Source organism: Vulpes lagopus, chromosome 8 (genome assembly GCF_018345385.1).
Source record: "Vulpes lagopus strain Blue_001 chromosome 8, ASM1834538v1, whole genome shotgun sequence".
In the NCBI taxonomy this organism is placed as follows: Eukaryota; Metazoa; Chordata; class Mammalia; order Carnivora; family Canidae; genus Vulpes; species Vulpes lagopus.
In genome coordinates this window covers 26,339,907-26,356,071 of record NC_054831.1, presented here as the reverse complement: position 1 = coordinate 26,356,071, position 16,165 = coordinate 26,339,907, and the positions used below count along the sequence as shown (strand labels likewise).

Sequence of the window (16,165 nt, the reverse complement as noted above, 5' to 3'; positions counted from 1 at the left end):
AAAATTATTAACCTTTGTCCGGCAATGTTGACTTCCTTTGCATTTCTAATTCAAAGGAATTTATTCCACTAACAATCTATAAGAGTGTGTGTATATATATGCTTGTATATGAATGCATTTGTGCATAAGAGATGGAAAATGAAAGAAATGAAGGCAGCATTAACATGGAAAGTGTCAAAGAAAAAGAATGAGTAAGAGGATCTTTGCTACTAGCTCAAGATTTCTCTTTCATCTGGTCTGATTTCTGAGAGATGCTTCTCCAGAATATTTTCCCTGCCATTGTTATTTTCAAATTCTAGGGAGTTATATTTTATGCACAGGCCTAAGCATCTTTATAGTGGAAAAAATAAGCATCACTTTGCTTTTTTTTTTTAAGTAATTAGAATAGCAGCCCTCTCCCTTTGGAAGTTCACTTCTAATATCAGTATGTTTCTAAAAAGGAATAGGGGCTGGGATAAGAGTTTAATTTTAAAGTTAATTATATCAATACAACTCATAGTATACACTGTTTATTAATGAAGAGTTTATATAGCAATGAGAAAAATGGGACTGCTATATTTTACCACTCCCTGGTATACCTGAACAAGAAAATGAAAGCCAATGTATCTGCTGAGGAAGACGTCTCTTAGAAAGGATTAAAAGTAACTGGTATAATGGATATTTCATTCAATCAACAGGGAACCTGTGTGTGCATGTATGTTGTAATTTTTAAAATATTGTGTTAAAAATCACCAGATTGTCTTGTTAGCCAAGCAGTAATTCTTCTTTCAGCATCTCTTTAAAATCTCAAAGTGAATGAATTGATACACTTTGAGGCCTAAGTATGGAAACTGGAGCTGACTGTGTGCTTAAAGATTATTTGATGATTATAGAGATGGATATGATTATTCCTACACTGCTCAGAATGGCATTGTGACCCAAAACAGAGAATGCAGTCAGGACTTATGAAGGCATTGTGGAGAGCAAGACTTGGTTATCATTATATTCAAAATTTTAGTCTCTTATAGAATTCTAATCTTCAAGTCAGACCTTTGCATTGCCCATTATTCAGGTAAGTCCAGCTAAATAAAGTAGTCTTGACAAAATTATTTGAAAAACTATACTAGAGAGTCCTTTAATTTTGCTTGAGCAGATAAGGTAATTGGGGTACAGTTTAGAGACATTAAAATTTGTCATTTAAAAAAAATGTGCAGTCTTTGCAACTAAATTCTTCTCTGTAATGCCCATGAAGCCAGAAAGTTTATAATCTGTCAGAACTGAGTGTACTGTTTCAATACTCTACAATAGCAAGTAACAGTTTAGAAGTCAAGCATTGGCAATAAAATTATCTAGTTCCCAAACTGAATACCTAAATTAACCAAAAACAGTAGTTATCATAATTGTGCTTAATGGGATGCCTGGATATCTCATTTGGTTAAGCATCTGTCTTCAGTTCAGGTCATGATCCCAGAGTTCAGGCTCGCTGTTCAGTGGGAAGTCTGCTTCTCCCTCTGCCTCTTACCCTGCTCATACTCTCTCTCTCTTTCAAAAATGTTCAAAAAAAAATCACTGTGCTTAATAGTGAGTGCATTTGAAAGACAAGCTTGCAATTATGAAGATACAAAAAAATATTCTCTGAGTCACTATATAATTTTCGACCAATCTCAGTGAACTAAGATTACTATTAGTTTATAGGCTATTTTCTATTGATTATATTTGCTTTGGCTAGATCATAAAAATGCAAATATCTGTGGTAGAAACCATATTTATTCTTTTAATTTGTTTTAACCCATATAATTATTTTATAGCCTTTGCTTTCCTACTATCAGTGAATACTGATAGACTAAATGTGCTGTATACATGGAATGGCTTGGTTTTTTTTTACTAGTTCAGCATCAACTAGATGAGAAACACAGATCATTTGTGCTGATAAATTTTGAGAGGTTTTGCTATTACCTTTATTACAAAGTATGTGAAATCTGTCTTGGAGTAACATACATGACCTCAAAGATTGTTAAGGATTGACTGGTTTAAGGACTGTGGCACAATCTAAGAGTTTCATTTTTAGAGTGCTCTAAGCATCTTTATAGTTGTTTTAGAGACATCTATGAATATCAGTATTGTCAATTTCCTACTTTTAATATGATAATATTTTCTACTTTTAATTTTGGCAATTTCCATATTCCCTGGAGTCCATGTCATGGAATGTGAACTTTATAGATGAAAAGAAAATTTAACTGCCAATGTAATATTCAATCCTCTGAAGTGACTAGCAGGTTGAGTTATATCATGCTAAGAATAGATGAGTATATATATATATATATATATATATATATATATATTTAAATGGGATGTATAGTGTGAAAGATATACCTATCTTTCTCTTAAAATCACAGCAATGTCAGTCATACAGAGTGCTAATGTAGTTAACAACTTTCTTCTGTTAAATATGTTGGCTTACTTTTCCACATTTTCTTTCTAAAATTTCTATGGTCTTCTGTAAGATCCTGGGAATTCATAAGCTCATTGTATTCATATTTTAGGGATAAATAGATTTTAAAGCACTTATAGTTCGAAATTAAGGTAAATGTTATTAGAATATATCCATAGAATAAGAGTTAATTATAGAATAAGATAAGTAGTCATACAATCTTTTAAACACAGCAACTGAGAGTTGGTTGGTTCTGCAGGTGAGTAACTGTCATGAAGAAAAATGTGGAAAGGTTAGAGATAAAGATCCTTGGCTTTCTTGCTTCTACAGTTTCTTCTGGAATCTATTTTAAGTAGTAAAAAAAAGTTCTAGATCCCCACAATAGTTAAGCTTCAATTCTAATGTTTGGGGAAGAAAGAAGTATGTCATATACATGCTAAGGTATAGGGTTTCCTAAAAATTCATATGCTATGGAACCATAAATTTCAATGATTGCGATACATAACACTAAGAAAAATTGCAATAAACTGCATACAAAAGTTACAAACTTTCCAATGTGGTCATTTCAAAGCATTTCTGTATGTTTTGTATGAATGTCTGTATTAGAATTCCAACTTGCATGTGGGTAATTAGTGATATGTACACATTTGAATTTTCTCACAATGAATAGTTTTTCGTTGGTTTAATGTGCAATATTAGGGTTTGACCTAGGGCTTATTCAAACAACTACTACCTTGAGATGCTAATTGCAATGTAATTTTCCAGTTTTAAACAATCTTCATTGTTCAAGTGTTCATTCGAGGGTATGCATTCCTTTAAATATTCTGGTTTCAGCCATACAAATACTATCATTGTTGCCATATGAATCACAACCGTCAGAGTATTTCCTTAGTATAGTAAGACAATAATAAACATATATACCTCAGCAAAGTATAATACTTTTAAGGTAGGGATTTTTACCATACCAATGTTCCTGCTGACAAATTGTCTTATGGCTAGCATTTTTACATTCCAAGTCTCAGGTATAAAAGAGACATTTTTTAACATTCTCAAATATGAAAATGAGCAATATCTGTGAATTTCTCTTGGGGAATATGTCCATTACATTTCTGTTTGCTCCTGGCAAGAATTCACTTAATTGAAACAATGATGGAGAACTTTTGAAATAAGATGTGTAAAGTACAGAAAAATGTATTCAAGTATTTCAGAGACATATTGAGACTATATAGTTCATCATAACTTCAAACCACCCAGCTTATCCTCAGGGAACACAAACACACATCTTGCTCTAATCTATCTTTAGTACAAGAATACATTTTCATGGTTTTGATTCATACACACCAAGTGAAGTAGACTTTGTCCAACTTTTGGGCTCACAGTCCTCAAAATAAGTAAAGAGTAATAATTTCTTCCATTTGTGACATTTTCATTTAATACTGAACATGATTTTTTCCCTAGTAGTATTTTAATTTTTTATAAAGGAGAACAGTTTGCTCCTTCACTAGCAAAAAATGCTGAATAATTCTTTTTTCAAAAGTTATTTTTAAAAACTATAATTGGATGGACCAAAATTCAGTAACATTGAGAAACTTTTAACTTTAAATGGCAGTTCTTGCTTTTAGTTCGAGAATGATTAAAGTTCAGAAAATAATACCATATGATTCAAAGACTGGCTAATTTTTTCCTCTTAAATCTGAGTTGTTTTCTTAATGTTTAAACCTTTCTCTGTCAATCATTTGGCACATTGAGTTTCCATTTAGCAAGTCTGACCAATAATTAAACTTACTAAAACGCATTCTAGAGCTTTTTAAAAATACAACAATAATGACAAAAATAATGCAAAATTTGCAAAACTGAAAAAGAATTGGAGTCTGGTTTAATTTCACCAAGAACTCTATCATATATTTGTATTTAATCACACTGCATGGAATGAGCATTGCAGTTAAAATAATTCCATTGGGGTTGCTGATAAATTTTAAGTAAAAATTTTATTTAAAATTATTCACAACCAGTGAATGGCACAGATATTGAAATCACTAATTCAGAAATATAAAAACAATCCATCCTTACTTTATAGAAATGAGTTATTTATATAGGTTAGAATTAAAATATTCCCTTGTTACATTGGGAGCTAAGAGTTTGAACCCATATAACTTTGATGGGAAAACTTTTATTAAAAAAATCTTTCATAAATCCAGTTTTGTTTTAATTAAATTCATTTTTATCAAAATGTATATACTATAATCCCATTGAATTTTAAAGTCTCATTCTAAGCTAAAATATAAAAATCGTACTGAACTTTGTTCAGTTATATCAAAACATTAAACATAATTACGTACAGACAATTAAGCAGCTATTAAAAATCTAACAAAACAAGCGTGCTGGCTTGCATTTTGCAGTGTTTGGCAATAATTCAAAATATGCAGCTTTAACATTTATTTAAAAACAATGCTGTTGTTTTCAGTACTTCCATCTTCATTCATAGAGATATAAAGTTAAGAAAGTAGATTTTGTGTATAATAGGATCTCTTAAACCATTTGTTTTAAATTTCCGAAGAGGGAAATTTTGTATTCTAAACAATTAAATTTAGTTTGTAAATACTAAAATTTTTTAATTTTAATTCTAATTTTTTTGGTAGTACATAAGTTTTAATTCTATAATTTGAATTTTTGGAATTACATTAAGTTTATTCATAGTATTTGTATGTACAATCCTTTATTACTGAGTTTTCTACTGAAATAATTGATTATTTTTCTATTTTGTAGGTACAGCATAAGAAAATATTTTAAAACCTCAAGCTACTGATTTTTAAAATCTTCAACATTTCCACTTTTCTCCATTTATAAAGTTAATTGTGCAAATTTTACTTTTGTAAGATTTAATGTTATTGAACTGAAAACCAAAGATTTTCAAAGTAGTCTTCACATGTACTATAATGTGATATTATATAACAACACAAACACGTTGGCAATAGTATTTCCACTTACATGATATACTATGAAAGGACAGATAATCTTAAATTAATAGGAAATAGAATCCTCATAATACATATTTTTGTATTCAGTAAAAGACTCTTAATCTACCTTGTGACTCTGCATAGCAAATCATAGTACCTTCCGATACACCATTTTAATAGGATGGTCATCATTTGTATGCCACACACACACACACACACACACACACTCACACACATACACACCTATGGCAAAGAAACTTTCTTTTGAATTGCTCATTTGCACTTGCGTGCCCCTAGAGGCTTAATCTTGTTGCTGATGAATATCCTCATGTCTAAGAATTTTATAGATAACCCAGTAGAAAATATTAAAAATCAAAAAGGCTAATGGGAAACAGGCTCGAGAGATGGTGTCAATCTTCTTGGCTCTGTCGATAAAAACCTTCCTCATTTCATCAGGGCTTTTCGGCATTACCTGGACAGGATGATTTGGGCCCTTTGGGGTCACACCATCTTTTGCTTGCAGACAGGGTCCCATTCCATAGGCTGTGAAGCTGAATCGACTTTCCCTTACCTCATCATCCTAAGAAAAACATGAGAAAATACTTTAGTCATAGAATAGATCACGTATTTCAGAATCATAACTTAAACTTTATCGTGATAAATGTTACCATTATTGTATTGGAAAGATAACTGAAGCATATAAAGATTGAGTTGCTTTTTTTCCCCCATTGAAGTTTTACTGATTTATCCTGCTCTATCATATTAATGTGTCCATTAAGAAATCTAAAGCTCTCAAATAATATGTTTTGTTGGAAAAGCAGAACATTTTGGCATTGTCTACATATTGCTAGAACATCAAAATAAATTCAATGAGAAAAAGAATCTATTGGGATATTTTATATTTTCACAGACTAGGTTTTTTATGTGTTTAAATGTATAAATATATGTTGTCAAAGGGGACAATATCTTTTTTAAATTTTTTTAATTTTTTTTTAAATTTTTATTTATTTATGATAGTCACACACAGAGAGAGAGAGAGGCAGAGACATAGGCAGAGGGAGAAGCAGGCTCCATGCACCGGGAGCCTGACGTGGGATTCGATCCCGGGTCTCCAGGATCCGGCCCTGGGCCAAAGGCAGGCGCCAAACCGCTGCGCCACCAGGGATCCCCCAAAGGGGACAATATCAAGATCATTGACTGGATTTTTCTTTTTCATAGCGGCAAATTTTAATGTTTATTTCCTATGATTTTAATGTTACTTCATTGGAAAATACAGTCTAGCTCAAGAACACTGCCTGGTTTTTGTTATCCTCACTTAATAATACTTCTCTGTTTTACAGTAACCCATTTGAAAGACTATAAGGTAGTCACACATTCTAGTTTACATGCAATTACTTTTCAGGTACATTGATTGAGTTGAAATTATGAATGAAATTCGGCAGGAATTTATTTCAAGTTAAAGAAAATTGTTTAACCTATTATGTTCTGAAAAGGTATTGTTACTTTTCTCTTAAAAGTTGCAAATTAAAGAATCCTCCAGATATGCATTATATGTACATGAAAAGAAAACCAAAATTTAAAAGAAAAATAACTTAATAAAAATATGATAAATGAAATGTGTTCATTATAGGAAAATATGGTATTTAGAAATTTATGACATTCATTAATGAGCAATTTAATTTAATGCACTTATTTAGAATGTAACAGTAGATGATTGCCAATTAATTGGATTGTTTTGCTCCTAAAACTGAAAGTTTAAAAGATGACATTTTATAAAGTTGTTACAGCTCTCCTTTTTGTAAGTAATTTTTAATGGTATAATAGGAGACAAAAGGAATTGACTCAAACTCTTGAAAAATAATTCTGGGTCTGTGAAAGTAGAGGCTCAATAAACAGTATATTGCAAAATACGAAAATGAGAAATGGAAATTAAAATGCATTCTAAACATGAAAAGATGATCAAAGTTGATGTAATAATGTGTAAAATAGTTTTTGGGGGGAATTATAGAGTAAGGCAATTTCACATGACACACAAAAACAAATAACTATTGGAAAATAGCTTACCTGCATAAGCAATTGAATTTTGAGGAAACAAGTCTGAAATAAAAGCTGATGATCCTAATTACATAACTACTATTGTAATCTTATAAAAGTTGGAAATTGATTTTTCAGTACTCTTTAATAAGGATGTTGATTTATACTGGCAATTTTTTTTATCTACCATGGAAATTTTAAAGCTAAATTATTGTTTGCCTTGAATTTTCTATTCTTGGGGAAAAGTGTATATACAAGAAATTAAACTTTTTATGTAAGTGCTAAAGTAGCATCCTTATGGTTTAGAAAATCATGCTGGTGCTTATATTCCAGAAAGAAAGTGTAGTTTGTTTGGATAATTTGTATAATTTTTGTGTGTAAATCAGCTGAATGCTAAAGTACAAAATAATTTATTAACTTATATAGACCCATGTGTTGAAAAAATCCGTCTCAAATGTAAAAAAGTAATTTCTCAGTGAACATTTACAATGAAGGCTGCTTGTTAGTTGAGGTAATGAATAGATAAATTATAAAAATACTAGAATTTTAGGATTCTAGCTGCTGTGTTTAATAAAGTAGAATCTACTTTGTGTTTCCCTCTGGTTTTACTAAGAAACAATTGACATGTATCACTGTGTAAGTGTAAAGTATACAGCATGATGGTTTGATTTACATATATGGTGAAATGATTATCACAATAGGTTTAGTTAATACCTACAATCTCATATAGATACAAGAAAAAAGGGAAAAAATCTCTTGTGATGAAAACTCTTAGGAACTACTCTCCTCCCAACTTTTCTGTAGATCATGTACCAGTCATAGCTCTAGAGGTCATGTACGTTATAGTCCTAGTACTTATCTTATAACTGGAAGTTTGTATTTTTTAACCACCTACCCCCACTGACTACCTTTCTAACTATTCTGAAGAACTTATTTTCAAACCTTTGGAGACACCCCCTCCCCGCCCCGCCGTTGCTCATCTCAAAAAAAAAAAAAAAATCTTTTTAAGATTTAAGATATTCAGCGATCACCTACGTTATTTTCAACTGCATCTTTCCACATAACTGCGAGTAGAGGGTTAACATCAGGTCCGGGCTGATGAATGGCTGCTGATCCTTTCAGCATCATTTCCTTGAAAACAATAGTTAAGCTAAATGGGGAACGTGGAATTTGCTACATTTACTGCACAGGGGTTGCTGTGTGGGGCCTGAAGGCCTCTGGCCTACGTGACCAGAATGTATACAAGCTTGGTAAGAAATCAAGGCTGTGGCTTTTCTGTGTCAGTGTGATAATATGTGCCTTGATGTTTGTCCTTGGCAGTGCAACTCCTGGCACCTGTGGATGAGGGTAAAAGCAGCTGTGCTCTTCAGCCAATGCCCTGCCTCCTGATGAGATGAAGATGCTGTGTCTGATGTATCGGCTGTCTCACATGCTCCTGCAGGACTGAGCAAATTTTACAATAGGTTAAAGCCTATTGTGTGTCGAGGGTTTGATTGACGATTTTAACCCTGAATTTCAGTGGTGGTGACAGAAGTTGGCTGGGCTTTCCAATCATTTCAGACTCAGTATGGCCCAAAGTTCTGGGAGGGAGTTTGAAGAGAGTGTGATCCTGATTCACCCTTGGGTTTGAGGTAGCTAGAGCTCTGCAGAAAATAACTGGGATAAATCTTACGATTGCAATGTGAATGACACAGAATTCTCCCTGGTTGTGTTGGCAGATGGGTGATTAATGAAATAAAACTGAAGGAGACCGGGTTAACAGAACTGAAGGGAAAGTGGCTCAGAATACAATTAATTTCTTATATCCTATTTAGTTGATTGTCTGTGAAACTGAAACTACTTGGCAGAAAGAGAAATTAGAGCAAGTAAAGCAAGCAGCTTCATGCCTGTTCTTGAAGTCCACTTGGTACTTGGAAGGATGTTGCATGAAAGTCCACTTGTGATGTGGAAGGACATTGCATTTCATCCTGATAGTACTTCTTTGCAACCCCAAGCAAGCAACACTGGAAATGACTGAGTATCCTGCATCCCTGTCCAATAGAAATGTAATAATGTAGGATGGCTCAGTGGTTGAGCATCTGCCTTTGGCTCAGGGTTCTGGGATCAAGTCCTGTATCAGGCTCCCCGGAGAGAGCCTGCTTCTCCCTCTGCCTATGTCTCTGCCTCCCTCTCTGTGTCTCTCATGAATAAATAAATAAAATCTTTAAAAATTTATATATGAAAGAAATCTAATGTGAACCACAGATGAAAGCCACCTGTATAATTCTCAGTTTAAATTTTAGCTACATTTTAACATGTTAAAAGAAACAAGTGAAGTTAATTTTACTATTATATTTTCTTTTTTAACTTACTATGTCCTAAGTATGATTTATACATTAGTCAAAGTAACAATTAAAGAGATATTTTACATCCTAAGTCTTTGAAATGAGTATATATTTTTAATACGTCTCAGTTCACACCCTACATTTCTAGTGCTCAATAGCCACATGTGGCTTATGTCTACCATTTTGGATAAAGCAATTATAACAGAAAGAAGCTGGGGCTCTTTACTGTGAAGTACCAGACAATAACTGGGGAATCTATGCCTTCTAGCATCCTTAGGTTAGAGGACATAGGAATGAAAAACATGAAAACAATGTTGTCTGTGAATGCTAACTTCTAATTTGCTGCAGTTCCTGTCAGGCATGTAATCAGTGACACTTTTGGAGTGGGGAAGGCCTAGGATGGTATGAATCTGCGCTGAGGAACCAGCTGCCTGCTTCTCTCACTGCTGTGAAATTGAACAGCCCTTTGGAAGAAGTAGCTATGTTAAGGGTAATAGCAAACCTGGGCTGGCCACATGATCAATAAAAATAAGCCTACCCAAACCACATTCTCTGATTCAACTCTGGTAGACAGGACAATTAGGGGAGTCCCCCAGGGCATGGGTTTCCCATGTGGCTCTCCTTTTGGAAAGGCAGGAGGTTAGGTGCGATTCACAGGGACACTTTATAGTTGCCATGCTGGGTTTCACTGATGGGAAAACTATCTGGGCTATTTAGAAGAAAGATCATGGCCAGAGGTAAATCTATTAGCTCTCTTTAGGTAGCTTTTAAGACACAGAATGAATATTAACAGGAGTCCTATGAAAGATTTCCTGGCACATTATTGCCAGCTGAGAGGAAGGAAATCTTGCAGTTCCGGCAGCTGCTTCCCTTAAGGAACCCTGTTAAATCTGCTGCTTTCATCTCAGAAGTTAAATCAATGATGCTGATGGGGAATGGAAACAAAAGGCACTGATATGGACTGCTGAATTTACTCCATCCATTAAGTCATTTGAAACAAAAAAGACTGGCTTGAAGGCCAGACTCTCCTTGCCCAGTCCTGAATTTGGTATCAGTGGATGGTACCTCCTTCGACTCAATGCATATTTGGAAAGGACGTGACACATGATGAAGTATCTTGTCATTTCTGGATTGAACTTGATCTTGGCTCTCATTTCTTAGCCTAGTTGTAATTGGATAGATGTACTAAAACAAGAAGCCCTAAGAATGGCCTAAACCTTCCTCTATGGGAACTATCAAACAGTACAAGACCCCAGGAAGGTAAATGAAACTCTTAGTTCTGATTAAGGATATAGTGGATGGAGGGGTGCTAGTCCTTCATTAATTTTCTCTAGACTAGCTCTATCTGGCCTGTGATAATGCCAAATGGGGCCTTCAGTCTGACTGCTGACCACCTGGAGTCACTAAAGAAGTCACCCACCAGCTTCTACCATGATAAATGGTAAAACCCAAAGAGTTTCAAGAGAAAGGAGGCTGGTATGCCGTTTTTTGTTGTTGTTGTTTTTGTTGTTGTTGTTGTTGTTGTTTGTTTTTTTTAAGATTTTAAGTTCTCTTTACATGGCCAATGTGTGGCTCAAACTTACAACCCCAAGATGAAGAGTGGCATGTTCCACCCACTGAACTAGTCAGGCACTCCAAGGCTGGTATGCTTTGACAGACTTGAACAGGGCTTCCCTTTTAAGGTCGATAAAAAGGAAAAAGTATGACACTGTGTGTCTTCATATGGGGTAGACCCAATTAACAAACCTGAGTTCTCCAGGATATTATCACAAGCTAGTTGGAAATAGTTTGGTCCAGGCCACTGTCAAAAGAAAGTTAGTGATAAATGGTACTCTGCTCTCTGAGCAGAAAGTCAAGAGAGAGTTTGGAAACTAGTGACCCATGTGACTAGGTGAAGGAGGTTAACTAATCCAGCTGAAATTCAGGGCTCAGCCCCATCAGTCAGTTTCTGGAAACAATCTAGGTAAAGCACTAGAAACAATTTACAAATGATAAAGGACAAACTGTTATGTCTTCTGCATCCCATTTTGAGAAAAATTACTGTAGCACTATTTGAAATTTGGCAGATACATCTTTATTTCTGTTGGCCCTCTTGCATAAAGTGACTAGAAAACAGACTGAACAGGGTAAACTATGAGAGGTCTGAGTCAGGCAATAGCCCATGGAGCCTCTCTGAGGCCTAACATTCATCCACTCTAGGGAAATCTGCTATTAAAACCCATGTAGACTGGAATTTCTGCAAAAGGCTCAATAATGGTACCTTAAGATTGCTGCCAGGATTCTAGACAAGAAAACTCTGGATACTCTGAGTAGGTATAATCTATTTGAATGATGACTACTGACATTCTCCTGGGCTCTGGTAGAAACAGTCCCCAAACTGAAGGAAACTGGGGGCATCTTAGGTATATTTAGGCTTCAAATATCTAAATATTATGATGGGTAATACCAAAAAGGTATTTCAATTGAAGTAAAAATTATATCATTTAGGAACAAGCTAAGGGGAATTACTTATGAATTACTTCAGGTGAAGTAAATAATACCCATGAGAAGGTGGCCTATATGACAGTGGACTGGAGATTCCATCTGAGCCACTCAGAGTGGTATGGACCTCCTGATTCTCTTCTCACTGAGACAAAGAAGGTCACCTGGCCCACCGAAGGAAACTTATATGGAAGGTCAGGACTCATACCATATCTGCAATCAAATAAAAAATTGTAGTTGAAGAAAGCAAGGTAAGTCTACAAAATAGGCTAACTTGAGAACCAATATGCACGGCAGTATCAGAAGAACTGGTTCTTGCTCTGGGAGCAATATCTGGATATTCAAAGACCCCTGGCCCTAGCCAATGGCATTGCCTTATGGTCAGGCAAATGGGCCAGTTTAAATGGACAACTAAGAACAACAACCGGGTGGGTGATGAAATTCCTTATAAACATTCCAGGGTAGAATTAAATTAGGTCAAGTAATCCCTGCCTAGTCACTGACTCAGAAGGGGACTAGAATGCCAAAGCAGATGTCTTGGACTGGCCATGGATGCAGCCATGGTGGTGTCCAAGCCATGCAGCAATGGACAAAACCATGACACATTTCTCTGTTGTGCAATAGAGCCACTGGTGTAGTGAGAGCTTGACCTGAATATTAATGAAAGAATATATTGCTTGAAAATTGCCTCCGAGCTAAATCTCCTGAGGATGAGTATTAACACATAGCTGGCAGATGGAATCCTAAAGTCTTTGATTATGGTTCCTGGAGGATTCAATGGATTTTGGCAGATATAAGACAGTCTATCTTGGGCTTTGTTTGTACTGTAACAAGCCAAAGCTGAAAATACTGCTAATGGCTTGAAACAAAGCATTTTTTATATCAGTTTGGGCTCCTGGAACAGATCTCATTGGACAAAGGAATACATTTAAACATGACCAGTGTATAAAATGGCCCAAGAGAACAACATAGCAAAGGCATTTAAATAGAAGTTGAAATGAGCAATTGAAACACTTACTATTAATGACAGGGTGACAAGGACATAAAGAGCTGGCTGTTTCCCTGGATGAGTGTGCAGATCATGTGGGTATGAGTTACAGTGATGAGGAATACCTTCAATACGTTTCTAGTTTCTGGTGGTTCAACTAGTTTCTAGTTTCTGGGTCGGGAGCAATGCTGGGATACAGTTCTGCTCTTTCTGCCTCACAGGTACTTTTGTGTTATAATGGTTCTGATGCAATATATCAGATACATATTATATCCTTGATATAATGGTTCTGGGTTCATGATTGCATTTTCTAGCTCTAGGAATCATTGCTGCTTATGATACTATATCTCCTTCTTTAACTAGGAAGACATCTGTGCTCTCTGTGGGTGAGGGGACAAAGCATCTTGTGCACTTGAGTCCTGTGAAGCCTCCCAATTAGTGGAAGATTGGGAACTTTCTCTGCTGTTTCTCCTGCCTTTTATCCTTCTGTAAAGTTAAGTAAATGACATATGAACTGAAAGCTTATTTCTGTCTTGTAAGCATGATTGCTTCCTCAAACCTGTAATCAGAGCTATAGTGCTATAATGAACAAAGCTACTTGACATTTGGATGTTGGTTTTAATAGAAAAGATGACACATTTGAACAATTTAAACTTAATTGTCTTTATGTAGCATTTGTCCCTCATACAATTTGGCAACAGCTTGTAAGATTGCCATCATTCTATGTTTATGCAATAATGACAGGCTAGGGGAAGGCATTGTTTCTCATACAAGTCTAACACCTGTCTTGGAATCACTGGGAGGGGTTGTGAGATCCAGTTTTCTGGATGGGCAATTGTGGAAGTTTGTACTCTTTAGCCTTTAGGTTGTTCCAATAACTGCATCTCCACCAAGCTCTCTAGGTGATTAGAATGCACAGCCAAGTGTAGAAACAAGGGTTTCCAAGAGGCACAATGTGTCTATCCTGGTAGGCTTGAATTTTTAGTGAGGTCACACTGTTTGGATTCCTCTCCTACTCTAATTTACATTTTAAGTGGCAGTTTATGAAAACATACTCTGGGATGACTTTTGTGTTAGCATTTAACTATTATTATTTAATAATTTCTGCTTTTCAGTAAAGCTGTTTCTAGATAGGGCTATATGTCAGGTAATCTAATGATTTGTATCTTTACCCATTTTTAAATCTATGGGGCCTAAGGATATCCTCAGCAATAGATTTCAGATAATTATATGTTACAGTGTGATTTAGTGCTTCAAAGCAACTGGAATATGATTTCACTCATATATCATATTTCCAATTAGTTGTAGAATTGGAAAAGTAGAAACTTTTAATTTCAAAGAAAACATTTCCCCTATGAAAATGTCTTGTTCAAATATGTATTCCTTGGTAATGGTAATAACAAGATGTTGAGGAGACCTTAGGTTCTAAAAACATGAAAATAGCTTGGGTATTTGCATTATAAAAAATACATATTACGGGAAGTAATTTTCAATTATTTCCTATGTCACAAAAACATTAAATGATCCAAGTTAAAAATCTGACTCAAGATTGACATACAAAATGCAAATGTATAATTAAGGAATTCCACGGCTTTATCATCTATTGCCAGGAGTCTGGATCATCTTAATTATTTAACTCTCAGATTCTTGGTTTCTTATTCCAGGGAAAGATGACAGGCACTTTCTAGCAGAGTTTTTTTTTTAGGGTGAGGGAAAGAATATAAAATCTTTGATAAAGTACTCAAATTATAGCTGTAACATTTTAAAAAATATTTTGCTTATTATAATTATATTATTATGGAAATTGCATAATGCACACTCTGAAAGGAAAATACTAATAACAACCTGAATCATTATCCAGTTAGATATTTTAAAAACCAAACTAGCAACAAAGTACCATGTAAAATAGGCCAGTGCAGTTGCTTACTCTGCAGACTGTCTTGTACTCCCGTACTGTTGTCCTAAAAGTTAACCAACCTCTTAAAACTGAAAAGACCACCTTGCTGCCTGCCATACCCTCCACTGTAGAATTGTTATAATAGATGGGTTCTGCTCTCTGGCTGCTAAGGTTCTTTGCAAATCTAGTTTCTGGAATCAAGAATCATTAGTGTTTTGAATATGTTCTATGAAACAGCACAAGTATTTTTGGGGTGTGCCCTTGAGATAGGGCACATGGAGACATCTCACTTCTTCAGAAATAGAATCTCAGCTCTGTTGGGCCAGACTTTGATCTGCAGTCCAGGAGGCCATAGAAGGAGAAAGAGCAAGGACCCTTGGACTGTAAAAAGTCATGTGATTTTGTCATGGTTGTTAAATGACTGGCTTATAGCAGTTTTTTTCAAAGGCTGCACTTAAAATAATAATTTTAAGCATGGGGCAGCCCCGGTGGCTCAGTGGTTTAGCACCTCCTTCAGCCCAGGGCCTGATCCTGGAGACCCAGGATCAAGTCCCACGTCAGGCTCCCTGTATGGAGCCTGCTTCTCCCTCTGCCTGTGCCTCTGCCTCTCTCTCTCTCTCTCTCTCTCTCTCTCTCTCTCTCTCTCCTGTGTCTCTGCCTCTCTCTCTCTCTCTCATGAATAATTAAATAAAATCTTTTAAAAAAAGTTAAAAAATAAAAAAATTTTAAAAAAATAATTTTAAGCATGGATGAAACATTTCTAATAGTTCACTATTAGTATTAGATTACTATATTATAAGGTGCATTAAACTATTTTATGACTAAACTAATTTCTTTGTTTTGTAAAACTCAGTCATAAAATTATCATGTGTTTATGTATGTTTAGATGTGCAGAGAGTGATATTCTTTATTCCAATTAGTACTCAAATATTTCTTGAAAATATTTCAGTTTTCTGCAGGTATCTTCAGCTTGAGTTTCTGATTGACTGAAGGCCACACAAGCAAATATTTAGACAAACATCTAAAATTTTTTACTCTGATGCTATGTGTTAGCCAAAATTTAATATTCATAAA

At 34.9% G+C, this 16,165-nt stretch overlaps 1 protein-coding gene and 1 long non-coding RNA gene across 5 annotated transcripts in view; one reads left to right on the top strand and one right to left on the bottom strand.

Annotated features, from left to right (window-relative positions):
• The window catches only part of LOC121497912, a 100,359-nt gene that overhangs the window by 19,650 nt on the left and 64,544 nt on the right, over positions 1 to 16,165 (top strand). The window contains exon 2 of one of the 2 annotated variants that reach the window (XR_005989558.1): positions 8,722 to 9,816. The exons of the other annotated variant lie outside the window; for it this stretch is intronic. This is a non-coding gene — a long non-coding RNA (uncharacterized LOC121497912). Of the gene's footprint in view, positions 1 to 8,721; positions 9,817 to 16,165 lie in introns of those variants that run through there. 2 annotated transcript variants of the gene reach the window in all.
• Positions 5,365 to 16,165, bottom strand: part of GLRA3 (glycine receptor alpha 3) — a 175,206-nt gene continuing 164,405 nt past the window's right edge. For 2 of the 3 annotated variants that reach the window (XM_041767713.1, XM_041767714.1), the window contains one exon: positions 5,365 to 5,947. In XM_041767713.1, the coding sequence (XP_041623647.1) occupies positions 5,669 to 5,947 (279 nt within the window). In that variant the 3' untranslated portion in view covers positions 5,365 to 5,668. Of the gene's footprint in view, positions 5,948 to 12,333; positions 12,343 to 16,165 lie in introns of all 3 variants that reach the window. The other variant, XM_041767715.1, reaches the window with a different exon arrangement.